Below are 13,669 nucleotides of genomic sequence, written 5' to 3'. Positions count from 1 at the left end.
AATGGTGTCATCCTCAAGCGGCTTTGTTGACTTGTTTGTTAATCCCAGAGGCGTTTGGAGGTAAAAAGGTCACTGGTACATCCGGAGTTTGCTCTTGCATTCCTCGCTTCGCCTATACATTTATTTTAAAGACGCGGCCGATGAGTGTTTGTTTAACATCATTCAGCAACGAGATTCAACCTGAGAGGACTATTTCCTTTAAGATTTCGTCGTGGTTCATACTTTGAATTAAATCTTTTCTGAAATGATCCATGTTTGCACACACAGGGGTTGGTCTGTCCAGCTGCTTGTTTGTAATTGTATATCTTCAAGTTCTTGTACTTTGTTTGAAACAAGAGGAACTTCATGTGTTAAAATCCCACCATTCAGCTGACCTGGTTATGTGTATTGGTTTATTTATGGGCTGCCAGCAGATAGATTACTGGCTATGGATTGGAATATCTCATAGTGGTCAAAGTGCAATAACTACAGGAAATAAAACATAGGTCCAGATCATCATATTGTCATCGTTATTAAAGCTTGATCATAGACTTCCGCAGAAAGAGTCCTCTCATAATTTGTGTTGTCTTAAGAAAGAAAACTGAGAGAAATGGAAATAGTCGAGAAACAAATTGTGTTACAAGAAATAAATCGAATTTATTGGAATGAGGTAGCTGAGCAGAAGGGTTGTAATTTGAACGAGATTGAGCATGTTGGAAGAGCTGCTAAACGGGCTGGGAAAACTACACTGATAAAACTCAGTGAAACAATTATATGATAGCATAACCACTTGAGGTAGAATTACTCCAATCGTCTGGCTTAGTGACATGGAAAATGCCCCTTTTCTAAAAACAAAATCGTATCGTCGGTTTTTCTAGAGAAATTGTAATCTCAGCTAGCAATTGCTGAGGAAAATTTTTGTGGATGCATTTTTAAGACTTTTTTGGGCAGATCCACTCCAACATTGCTCACATTGATATTAACAAATACCTGATTCTGAGGCTTAAAGTCAGTTGAAACTTCAAATATTTTCCGAATTATCATTTCTTTCGGGAAATATTTGACGGTTGTAACAGTTTTTGAACTAAGAAACAACCAGCTTTGATCTCTTAATAATAAAACAAACGAAAAAGCCATAAAAATAAAATAATGAGATTAGTATTTATATGTTGACATTTAACTCGCGCCTGCTACATTTTTCATTCAATTTCTTCCAATCTGCATCTCCTTTCTAACCCTATCATGTATATTTTTAATGGCTGACCCTGTTACAGTATTCTTAGTGCAATCAAAGAAGTACCACAGATTTCATAAAACGCATCAAACTGCAGAATAACAGTGTGTTTTTTTTCCTCTCTCAATTTCCGATATATACAAACACTTTCGTTTAAAATCACATTTCTTAAATACAAAATAAACTGAGATCTACATCTATGCATAGACGTCAAGGCTGTGTGACTCCCTATGAAGTTAACAATGACTTAAGGCGAGCAGTCGAAATCGCAAGCTAAATATATCTATATAATATACAAGCAGCCGGTCAATGTGATGTTACAGTATTGCAATCATAGGTATCAAAATGTGGGATTCTGACGTTGTAAACATGGGAAAAGTGCAATGTTTTTTTTGGTAATTTCCCTGAGCTTCTAACAATGTTAACAATAAAAGAAAGGGCAATTAACACCAGTAATGAAAGAATTTAAAGTCATATTCTCTTTTTGTTAGTTTCGTTATATATATAGCCCGAGTTAAGAGGTCTGGAGGTTTTCTGATGTGGACGACCTGGGCGATGTGGATGGAGAGGTAGTGGATGATTTGTCTGAACCGTCTCCGGTCTCTTTTGCAGAGTAAACGGAGAAGTGGGGTGCGAATCCCTCCTTCTCTCGCTTCTTCTGTTTCATCCTGCGGTTCTGGAACCAGATTTTTACTTGGGTCTCATTCAGCTCAAGCGTGGCAGCTATCTCCACTCTCCTGGCGCGGGTCAGGTACTTGTTAAAATGGAATTCTTTCTCCAGTTCTGTTAATTGCTTGGTGGTGAAATTGGTCCGCATTGTATTCGTCTGACCACCTAAACCGTAATCAGCAATTCTGGCTGCAAAAACGAAAAAAGGAAACAATTAGACCGGCCCTACGTGAGCAGCTCCCACCCATCCCCCATTCCTCAGCATTAACCAACAACTTCAGCACTTAGTGTCCCGGAACTTGATAGAGGGAAGAGATAAAACACAGCGCGAGGCTTTTAGACTGAATTTACTTCATCTCATTAAACGACAAGATTCCAAAAACAGAACACTTAAACTTCCAATGAAGCAGTATAACGTGACTGCAAATACTTGCTCACCCTCCCGTTGGTATTTTTCTAAGTATCTTCTTTAATATAAAGTACACTAAACCAAACTAAATCTTAAATATTAAAATAGCAACATGTGCAACAGCTTCTTCACAAGGTTTAATTACAGAGTCAGATCTTAAGGGACATCACACTTAAAGCCGCAGTTCAGCTTCCTACAAAGATCTGTCTGTCATTTTCAGGTCGGTTTCATAAATTAAGAATCAACCGAACATTTAACTGTTATTTAATCCAGTTGATTCCCGGAAGGGGGAGTGCCGAGAGAATGGGTGACGGTGGAACTCCACTTGAATACTGTAGGTCTTAATTAGCAAAGTTCAAACAGAGGGCAAAAGTATTTTTCATTACTTTGGACGTTTGTTGGGAAACAAACGGATGTTAACGTCACCATACTTTTGCCATTTGAAGAAATTAAATTGCAAAAAAAGTAGAAAGCAAACGAATTGGGTTTTAGCCAGTTCTTTGACTCCCTGTACAGGTAAGGAAAGGATTAGAGCATTTCTCATACTAACCTGTTTTAGGAGGATTTCTTTTCACTTTCATCCAGTCAAACGTCTGGCCCGAAGAGGATGAATCAGAGGTGCCGGGAGGTTCCTTCTCCACCTCTTGAGATGGAGACAGATTAGCACAAATCCCATACGCCAAACCCTGTTGCTCTTGGCCGTAGGAATGCTGATACTGACCCGGCCCTGAGACACCACAATAACCGTCTGAAAGCGGATTGACATTGGACGCTATATTGGCAGTGTACCCCGAGCTTTGAAAGTATGCCCCATCCGTTTCTTGATTGAAAAAGTAATGGTGATTGTAACCCGAGTTGCAAGTTTGGGTCGTGTAGTTGTTGGGGCCTGAACTGGCGTATGGGTTCCCCAAACTGGAATGATGCGAGGAACTGGCTGACTGGTGCTGATGCTGAAATGCATTGTGTGCGTTTCCTCCTACTAAGAATCGTCCATCACCATTGCAATTGTCAACGTTACCTGCACAAGGAGCGAAAGCTGTTATCCCTTGTTCTGAATGGTGGTAACCCTTGGATGAGTAGGCGCTCGTCCCACGATTACAAATTGCGTACTCTAAGAAGGAGTTCATCCTGGTATTGTCCATCTGCCAGTGATGGACGGTCAACCTGTTCGGGATTCTCCCTGCCCCTGAAACCCCAAGCACTATGTCACCCAGTAAACTTCCTCCATGGCTTGCTGGCAATCAAACGATATCACTCAAGGGGACGTTCACGTGACCCCGAGTCACCAATGGCAAGGGGCCTCCTGATGTTAGTGAACTGCATGAGGTGATCCATCACCGCGGTGACATTTACATCACAAAAGCCTTCAATCAAAGTTACCACATCAATCTGATAGCAACACTTAAACGTCAAATCGGTCTTCAAAAAAAAGTCGTGGGGGCAGGGGTAGTGGTGGGGAGAGTGGGGAGAAAGTTAGAATTATTCAAGATTGGCTTTAAAGTGTTAAAAAAGATTTGGTCAAAGCAAGAACACCAGCTGCTTACAAACCTGGGCATATTATCTTACTGAAGCACAGCAGAACTCAAGTAGGTAACTTAATATCAATTTTAATGTTCATTTGAATAATATTGCATTGCAAGGATAAAAAGAGTTGCGTTATAGTCAATTTGAATAATCTGTTTTTTTTTAAAAGAATAAGTCGTATGAAGGCTGGTTAGTATTTCACGTACCTAAGTCTTGAAATACTAGAGTAGATGGGAATGAATCAAACATCAAAGTATGAACACTGAAAAAATATGTGGAGGAATGGTTATAAAATAAAGTATCCGTTTGAAATGAATTGCAATGATCTTTTGGCGATTGCTGCAGTGGATTAAACGCTATGAGATGTCCATATGATTTTTGGAAATGTAATGTTCCTCATGGGATGTTTGATAAAAGGTCTCGTAACAAATGTAATATAGATGAGTATTACCCTGTTAGAATTGCATGTTGCTTAATTACCGTTTTTTATATCCCAATTTTGTAATTCGCTGGGATATGCTGTAGAGTCATAAAACCATGGGTTAAATTTAGAAGTAGATTGTAATAAACCATACCCATGCTGTCATTTCTGTTCCTTCAGTGAAACTGCACAGGGAATACAATGAAATACGAAACATTAAAAATATGATGTCAATCTGATAGAATATTTCCCATAATTTGAGAGTTCAGCCTGGTTATACCATTAAAACAAAGACAATATATATTTAAGAGGTCTATTTCAATGGTTTGAAAATGGTTGTCTTGCGAAACTCATGCATCCCGTTAATTCATCAACATTGTAATAGTTTCAAGAAAGTAAGTCAAGTTGATTATATGATTTCGATTGTTAACATTAAAATACCACGAAATATTTATCTTATAGAATTGAGACTGACCAAAGTTTAAGGGTACCTGTAATAGATGCACAGCTGACAGCACTAGCGGAGAAATCAGTCATCTAGTTTCTCAGCGGGTGCCGTACATTACTTTCCAACACTGAGACTGAAGTTTTGACGACTTTACACGAGGAAGCAGAGGGGGAGGGGTGTGATTCTATGGATCATAAATATTTCCTCGTTTAAAGTTTTGAAATGCATCTTACCTAAGTCAGCAAACTCAAGTTAACTAGAAGTGGCAGAAAAGCCTGACAAAGTGCATGGTGATTATTCATATTTTGGCGGAATTGAAGGCATCTCAAACAATGTCCTTCACAGTTGAGTTTCGTTAGCTGTCAAGATATGTACTATTAACTCAACATTTAAGCACGTTTAATATGTTTGACATAATAAGATGCTTTTCCCTTTATATTCTGGGTTATCACATATATACACACAGTTTAGTGGTGATTAGCTAAAAGCCCGGGGCCTACAATTATACTAATTTACTCAGTTAACAGAAAAAGATTAATTGTACAGTATGTGATGTGTCACTGTTGCACCTAGACATTCGAGCTGTTCGTCGTCCGCCATCTGCTAGGTTCATGGAGAGCTTATATTTTCTACATAATGATACCTTATCACTGTCACTGAATTCAAGAAACATTATTTTTGCCTTCACTCATTCAGTCGGTGGATCCATATGTCAAAGGCAGCTCTGGCAGCGAGCAATTTAAATGTTTGATGTCAGCTCCATTTTGCTGCTGCTTATTATTGCATTCTTCCCTTCAGGGATGGATGGGGTGGAAAGAGAGAAAGAAATACGGATAAAGATGGATAAGTTGAAATACAAAGGGAGGATAACAGGAAAAGAAAAGGAAAGAGATAGTAATCGAGAAGTGCAGGCGAATAAGCAAGTAACTGATAAAGACAAAGGTGTCCAGAAAAATGTGAAACAGAGGGAACAGTTGAAAAGTACAAAAGAAAAAGAAAGCACACTGTGGGTGCACGAAGTGAGTCAGGGAGAGAGAAACAAACATTTTTTTTTTAAAAATCACATAACCATAATTGAATTTTCATTAGGAGAGACCTGCAGACGTCATTCTAACGAATAGAAATCCTCAATACTAAATGATGATGTACAAAAAAAAACGAATCTTTGGATTGCAATATAATCTTTAAGTAACGCAGCCAAGTTTTATTGTAGTAGGGTCCCAAACGTTGCCACTTGCTGCAATTTCACTGGACTAATGATGTACCACGTGGTGACACAAGAGTGTGACCGAGAGCCATAAATGTTGTTCATCTACCAGCTGCTTTTGCAGGGTGCCAGATGTAGCCAATGTTGGCCAAATAAAGAATTGGACCTCTGGTAAAACTTCTGAGCCAGTAAACCTGCACAACCTGTGAAGCAGTATCCTTGTTCTATATTTGTTGTATTTCGTGAAAATAGATTTGTAGCTGACTATGTAACCACGTATAACCTTACGCCTTGTATGAAAGACATTTAATTAATCACTGGAAAATAACTGTACTGACACGGATTATTTAATAATCTAGCAATTTCCATTTAAGCTCCGTGTAAATGGAAAGAAGATGGTTGACAGAAATGAATCGTACCTTCAATCCATACTGGATTCCTTTATTGATCAGGATAGTTGGGACGTGGCCATGATGCATTTGATACCATATAGTGCAATATTGGCCACAAGTATTTAACTGAACTGAGCTAAAATACGATCATTTTCACTGACCCATATTCTAATCTTTCATGAAAGGTAAAAATTCGTAAATGATGTCTATTGTACACTGTAAGGAGGTGAGCTTTCTCTGGTCACAAGTGCAACTATCTGTTTAGAACCCGTTTTCACTCATTCAATGCGAACGTACTTTACTTTCAATCTAGCAGATACATAAAACCTGGATTTGTTCGGGATTGGAGTTCCTCTTTTTAACGAGAGGTTGCAAATTTGATTTGCCAGTATCACAGAGGATAAATCACGTACACAATAATTAGCAAGACTGCAAACTTCTCAGCCAATATTCTGCATTTCAGTTGAAGGTGATTCTCCCAACAGTGAAGCAATTCTTCATGTCGATCACTTTCTGATGTCAGCTTCCTTCAGCAATATGGTTACAGAATTATTTCTCTGTGATTCATCCAATCCCAGTGCCCACCACAGCTGTCGTGTTGGATTCAACTTGCTGAGGAAAACTGATGCCTGTTTCTTTATCTCCTTTACCTACACCCCTCTTTATGCTTTGAATCTTTATTTCAGATTAATATCACCTCTCGATTGAGGCGGGGGGAGGGGGAAGAATATTTCGAACACATATATTTCTCAAAGATGTAAGAAATGCCTTCCTTGAGAAATAAAACAAAAGTATGAAATACTTCATTCTGGTTTTGTAAAGTGTGAATTATATCTCCTCGTCAGGGCATCGACTTGATACTGATACACTAATCCCGTTTTAAAGGGGTACCACATGATGTCCAGCTGCCCGACTAAATAGGCGGTAAGAGTGCTTCTAATCACACAGCAAAGTTAAGCATAGTGGTCAGACTTCATCTGAAACTCTTCTTCCGTACTCTGGTCTTCCCAAGGCTCCAATATGAACCAGATGTGAAGTCTCACTGGGTTAAAATATCAGAAACGTTTTAGTCAGACAACAAAATAGGAGAAGTTAGTAAACAACAAGATAGCTGATGAATGAATGTGAGATAAAGGAACAAGCAGTTTAGAATTTGAGAGCAAAAGGGCACTGGACTATAAAGGAAAGCCAAGATCGAGAAAGAGCTCTGCAGTTTTGAGACCTTGGCAATGATTGCGTTAAAAAAAAACCCGGGAGAAGTGGGTTTGATAACGAGAAATGGGAAAAACTGCCCTGCTGAAGTTGATGTATTTTACAAAGTCGGCTGTAATGCGTTATTTTCAGCCAAAAGCTTCGCTCACTTCAGTTGCCATAGCGACATGTGTGCTGGCTGCAGTTGTCCGTTTTCAAGGGTCTGATGGGATAGCATGTGTGCAGAAATACCCCTACGCTAGGTTAGTACCTCACACTCTGTGTATGGCGGGAAGTGAAGAAGCTGTGGGCAGAAAAGAAATGGAACATTTCAAAAACGCGAAACCATGCGGTCTGTTGTCGGCTATAATGTTTTAGCCACGGTCACTGGGCAGTTCATTATGCACAGACGATAGGAGTCCATCACTCCCAGGCAATGATTTGTAGATTTCTGTATGAACAGGAGAAAAGCTCTTTAAAGCACAACTCAGCATATCCCTAGGCTTTTAAGGGTTTAATTTAGCGACTAGTAATATACAAATCCAATGTCTGGCATTTGTCATTTTGACTTATGTAATCGTTTTATTATTGACATTTACTGTTTAATTGTTAAATTTATTACAGTATTTGTTTTCTTAAATAATATTTAACTTTTATTTCAACCATCTATTTATTGGCTTCCCAGATTTGAACCAATCAGAGTACTTGGAGAAATATGTCTGAAAGATTGATTTTAAATTTATGAAATTGATCAGAAATTGACAAGTAGGAGGAGGAAAAAGGGATACAATATGTGTTTAGGGAAGGTCGGATTGAGTGGTTAGTTCCCATTTATTAAAGCTGTTGTGTGGGCATAGAATTGATTTGTAATTGTCACTGGCGTGTTCCCTGGACGTGAAGCAAGTTTTACTGGTCATTATGCTATGTAAAGAGGTGCTCGTTAGAGATTTGTATTGATAACACGTCAAGGTTTGCACATGTAAGTTGACGGAGTTTGTACTCAATTAAACTGTCATGCATTTATATTGGAATAAAGCAGAGCACATAACTCTATAGCAAGATTGAATCTTAGAATTTCTTAGAGTCTCCGCCCTTAAACTACATTGAATACATAATCAGAATTGTCCAAGGGAACTGATCTTTCAATGTGGTCTTAGAATTGTTTGATAAATAATGAAATTCTAATTCTCATTCTACTAATATTTCCATTTGCCCTCCCAATGTATCTGTGTTTGCCCTTTTTCTTCCTCTTCACTCTTCGTATCTCTTCTCTTTAGTTATCCTGCACGTTCTGATCTCAAACTTTCCTATTCTTCCAGCTCTTCTAAGACCATTGCAATGTTACTTATTCATAATAAAAGTAAATTACTGCGGATGCTGGAATCTGAAACCAAAAGAGAAAATGCTGGAAAATCTCAGCAGGTCTGGCTCGTTAGAGCTTTGACAAAGGGTCAGTTAGACTCGAAACGTCTGCTCTTTTCTCTCCTTACAGATGCTGCCAGACCTGCTGAGATTTTCCAGCATTTTCTCTTTTGCTTACTTATTCATACTTTGTTTTTTTTTGTTTTCTCTCAGTGGTCTCCTATCTTTTTGTTACCTTGCCTCACCACGTCATACAGTAAAGGACGAAATTTGTTGTTGTTAAAATAATGTAATACTGTTATGTTTCTTGTCCTCAAACCAGGATATTTTCTCGTGTGATTTGTACTTTTCTGTCGAATATTCCATTGCGAACTCAACGAGCAAAAGTGCTGAACTGCAATGCGTGCGACAAGTAGCTTTGAATAGGACGCCTGCTTGTTCCAATAGGGGCTATGCCTAAAAGATGAAGTACAGCGTAATAAACGAATAGATTACCTAAAGGAGCCACAGACAAAGGACGAAGGCGGTGGAGAGTTAAGAAATGACTTGATTTTGTAGGCATTGCAAGGCTTTTTGTAAAGCATTCCGAAACAAAACTTGGGATTTTAAAATGAAATTGAACAAAGAATGGGAAAAAGTGCCGATAAAAATTGATAGAATAATCATTAGCAGACAGTGAGAGTGTTTTGCGTTTTGCGCTCTCACGGCGCCATTTTGAGGCTGCAGAAGGCGGACCTTGCCATCCTGATACTTGCAACATTTTCTGTGGAGCATTTCCGAGGCCCTACCAAATTCCTGCCTTTCTTGGGAAATACCGTGACTAGGCAAACGCGCAATATGATTTATTTTTTATGTCACTCCGATTGATTTCTCAAGATGACCCCCCTCATTCATAAAGCAGCTTGATGTATGAGTTTAAACAAAAAAATTACATCTTGTAAATAAACCTCCCTTGGCAGAGCGCAAGGGGCGGGGGCGAAAAAGTGGAGCACAATTGCGAATAAAGATGAAGTCTTGATCGATGTTGTTAGTTATTTTCTGACCATTTGCACAAAGCCTTTTCCTCTTCACGCTCTTTTTATCGAGCAATGTTTTTCTCATCATAAGCTACCATTTGGCCGCCACCCCTTATACTGTCTCAGCTATTCCTCTGGCTTTCATTTCCATTTTTATTTTAAAGTGTATTTTCTCGTGCTCCAAAGTTTAGATTTTAATTTCCTCGTCATATTTCCCACTCGCCATTAATTGTTTCGCGATATTATTAAACATCAGAGAGAAGGTGGGAATTGCACCAATTGCATTCAATCCCAGATATATTGGTGCCCCCAAACTCAGAGACTATCAGTGCCAGTCCCAGTCCAATAAATAGAAAGAAGTAGGCACGGGAAGGATACCCGGCTGAAAGGAACACCCCCTCCCCTCAAAATACTGTGCTGCTTGATGCGAAGGGTGAGCAACACTGAGGCCATTCTATTCAACATTCGAGAAGCTGATGGGGATGGGACATTAAAAACAGCGCATCAAGAGACCCGATAGCTGATTTCTTTTAACAGTGGGATTTAAATGCCTCCAGACAGAGCAACGAAGCGAATCCATTTGGACGGATAGAATCGGAATCACTCTGACGCTCCCTCCCCCCAACACCGACCTCCGTGTTTGTAATATGCTTTGTATGTCTTGACATTTTGGTGGCCAGTTTTGTCTTCTAAGATATTCCAGTAGAGTTTAAGCTAAATTCTAATTGGCTATTCTGCATAATAAAATCAGTTTCAAAATAAGGTGACCACTCTGCCCATCAAGCCTGCAATCGTTCATGCTCCATGTTGGCGATATCTACTAAATCCAATTTCCCTTATCAGCTACTTCTTCAAGTAATTTTCTATTGAATTAAGTTGCAACATTAGAAGGTTGAGTGTTTTGTTTTCCTAGAAACTGGCGGCATCAAGGGCTGGAAACTTCACCCCTCTGAGCTCGATTGGGGAGCTCATGAATAATGGGTGATCACTTTGATTCACGAATGGGTGGGGGCGGGGACAGGACGTCAAAAACAGAGAGAAATTGCATTAGCCATCTAAAATGCGATTAGCTTTTAAGACTTCCATTTGGTTTACTCGTTTCACTGAATCATCTTCCAGCGTAAAACGACCCTTGTATAATATAGTATACAGCACACATCAATTTAGAAAAAATGTTGCTTAGAGAGGAATTTCGAAGGATATTAAAACATTTGGTTATCCATCCTGTTTGATGCTTAAAGCGATAGGGTTGGTACAAAAACTAGATTATATAACACCTGCCATTTTACTACCGCAAATCCGGCATGGCCAATTCGCGTAGGTACCTTCCCGTAGATATAAATTCGATGATTTACTTCTTTCAAACGCACGCGTTTTACGTCTTTTTTTTGTCAGCTAACAGCAAACATATTCTGTATGCGCTATTTTTGATCTGATTCTTGATGCAGAAATTTCGAAAGTAATAATATTAACACTAACAGCAACCTTGAAACACAGACAGTAAAGTTTCATTAAAGAATTAAGTCGTTTTATTTAAACTATGAAAATAATGTACAATAAATAATTTAAAATTCACTATATCGGAGCTTATAATAAATAGGCTACTTCTAAAACATAAAATAAATCAGGTATTGTTTTGGGACCTATTAGATAAAGCAGTTTTGCCATAAATACAATTCCCGTTTAAGTTTTCCTGAGTTAGTGAATAAGGGGAATCTACAATTTTTTTTCACGATTTTAACATAGTTTAGGAAACTGAAACTGAATAAAATTGTATTTGTTTAAATACCTGTGCAATAAAGACAGCAATTCTTGTAGACTCCAGGTCAAGGCTGATGGATAAATTATTTACTGTGAGATAAATTCTATATTTTTCTTTAATATTCCACATTATTGTAATTTAAATAGGAAATACTGAACATATTTTTAAACATGGCTGAATTTGTACACGGGCCCTAGAGCTTGAGAATTGCTATTGATAATTAAGGTGTTGCAAGTCTATTGTGCAGAGAGCGCTGGGGAAAAAATCAAAGCTGTCCTCGGGGATATCCACAGGACTGTCGATGGAACCCTGCAAGCTGGGAGATAATCCATCGGAGAACGGCAGATAGGAATCCGAAGAAAACATGTTTAAATCTGCGAGGGGGACCAATTCGAGGGCCTCTGAACTAAGAGTGTCCAGACCAGAGCTACAAGTCTGGCCTATTGTAAACCCGTTTTCAGCATTGGCTGTCACGTAGAAGGGGCTCTTGGCTTTTCCGTCGCCGCCGCATACAGTCAGGTCCTGCAGGTTTTGGAGTTCTTTGCTAAGTGTGTGTTGAATTTGTTTCCTTGCTTGCTCGGCGCAGTTTTTACTCTCTAAATAAGTCCCTGATGCTTCTACGGGTTGGGTAAATGGTGATGACTCCTCGCCTTTGTCCTCTGGAAGCGAACTGATAGAAAAACTAACTTCTCCGTCTTGATTTTCTTTATACTGTGATTGCCTCTTGTGCTTCATGCGTCGGTTCTGGAACCATACTTTAACTTGCCTCTCGGTTAGGTCGAGGAGGGCCGCGATCTCCACTCTGCGTGGCCTGCACAGATATTTGTTGAAGTGAAATTCTTTTTCTAGTTCCAAGAGCTGCGTGTTCGTGTACGCTGTCCTCAGTCTCCGGGAGCTGTTGCTGTTTTCCTGTTCACACTGGCCGTCTACCAAGAGATGGGCAACGAGAAAAAGCGAGAAAGAAAGAAAATGAGGAGGAGTGAAAGTGAATGTTTAACATTGAAAAGATTTGCAATAGCTTCTATTCGGCAGACGCCATTCTTTTACAAATTAGATTGAAAGTAGCTTTGTGGAAGCTTCTTTCTTGCAAACGTCGATAAAATGCTTTACACTTTACAGAAATAATCTCAGCGTTGACGCATTCGTGCAGCAGAACAGATCGTTTTCCTTTCACGAGTTGCTGGAGCTTTTAAGAGTTTGAGCAACATGGCCGCCGAGAATGCAAATATCAAAATCTATAATATGTCGAAATACTTAGACAACGTTAATCGCGTATTGAAACATCACATTAAATATTACAATGAATAAGCATTTTAATGACAAGTGCTAGATCGTTCAATTAGAAATGCTTTTCATAAATTAATCAACAACAAAATTCCAGACTAATCTGTGCTTTGCTGCATGTTGTAATCTCCGCTCTAATTAGTGTAGATACTATAAGCGAAAGTTTGAGTTTTGCAAATTACAATGCTTATCTAAACGATGCAGAGAAAGTCTGGGCTTTGGGGCAGACCTGTCGGAGTCTCCGCTGTCTGAGAGGACCCAGGGATCGGAGCTGACAATGACAGAGGTGTCTCGTTGTTTTTTTTCGACTTTTTCTCTTTCATCCACGGGAACTCGGCCGCGGCAGCAGATGGGAATAGGCCATTTGGAGGCCGCTTTTCGCGACTTGGCCGCGGCTGGTTGCTGCTGGGATTCAAGCTCGGGATAGTCTGCTCAAAAGGAGGAGGAATTAGTGTCGAGTGTGAAAGCGTCGAGTTCTTGATTGATGAACTTTGAAATGTATCAGCGACAGCAGGGAAGGACGTCAGGCATTCGGCGAGCGAAGGCTGGCTGTTAATAAAACCTATCTCTCGCTCCAATTCGAAATTCATGGCCTTCTTAATCCCAAATGGAAAAAAAAAGTTATGAATATCGAGAAAAATAATATTTTCAGGCTTTAATTCTGTATCTCAGATATTACAAGGCGTATGGAGACCGACTCTATTAAACTGTGGACTAGATTGAAATTGGACCAAATTCGTTGTCACATGATTGGCGTTGCCCAATAGCAAT

At 39.3% G+C, this 13,669-nt stretch overlaps 2 protein-coding genes across 2 annotated transcripts; both read right to left on the bottom strand.

The window, feature by feature from the left end:
- Positions 1 to 1,069: 1,069 nt before the first annotated feature.
- On the bottom strand, positions 1,070 to 3,511 carry hoxb1a (homeobox B1a). Its single transcript, XM_060848944.1, has 2 exons — positions 2,842 to 3,511; positions 1,070 to 2,071 (listed from the first exon to the last, which is right to left on the bottom strand). Exons 1-2 carry the CDS (start codon positions 3,431 to 3,433, stop codon positions 1,728 to 1,730), a joined length of 936 nt encoding a protein of 311 aa, XP_060704927.1. The 5' UTR covers positions 3,434 to 3,511; the 3' UTR covers positions 1,070 to 1,727.
- Positions 3,512 to 11,358: 7,847 nt separating this feature from the next.
- LOC132830976 (homeobox protein Hox-A2-like) lies at positions 11,359 to 13,615 on the bottom strand. The gene is made up of 2 exons (XM_060848943.1): positions 13,128 to 13,615; positions 11,359 to 12,540 (listed from the first exon to the last, which is right to left on the bottom strand). Exons 1-2 carry the CDS (start codon positions 13,486 to 13,488, stop codon positions 11,825 to 11,827), a joined length of 1,077 nt encoding a protein of 358 aa, XP_060704926.1. The 5' UTR covers positions 13,489 to 13,615; the 3' UTR covers positions 11,359 to 11,824.
- Positions 13,616 to 13,669: the final 54 nt, after the last annotated feature.

The sequence above is a fragment of the Hemiscyllium ocellatum genome, chromosome 32 (genome assembly GCF_020745735.1).
Source record: "Hemiscyllium ocellatum isolate sHemOce1 chromosome 32, sHemOce1.pat.X.cur, whole genome shotgun sequence".
NCBI classification, from domain to species: Eukaryota; Metazoa; Chordata; class Chondrichthyes; order Orectolobiformes; family Hemiscylliidae; genus Hemiscyllium; species Hemiscyllium ocellatum.
This window is presented reverse-complemented; position numbering and strand designations above follow the sequence as displayed.

Excerpts from the sequence above, each read along its gene's own strand:
- hoxb1a (XM_060848944.1), bottom strand. The coding sequence starts at position 3,433 with ATGGACAATACCAGGATGAACTCCTTCTTAGAGTACGCAATTTGTAAT. Across the intron at positions 2,072-2,841 it reads AAGAAATCCTCCTAAAACAG|CCAGAATTGCTGATTACGGT; the intron begins GTTAGTATGAGA and ends TCGTTTTTGCAG.
- LOC132830976 (XM_060848943.1), bottom strand. The coding sequence starts at position 13,488 with ATGAATTTCGAATTGGAGCGAGAGATAGGTTTTATTAACAGCCAGCCT. Across the intron at positions 12,541-13,127 it reads GACAGCGGAGACTCCGACAG|ACGGCCAGTGTGAACAGGAA; the intron begins GTCTGCCCCAAA and ends ATCTCTTGGTAG.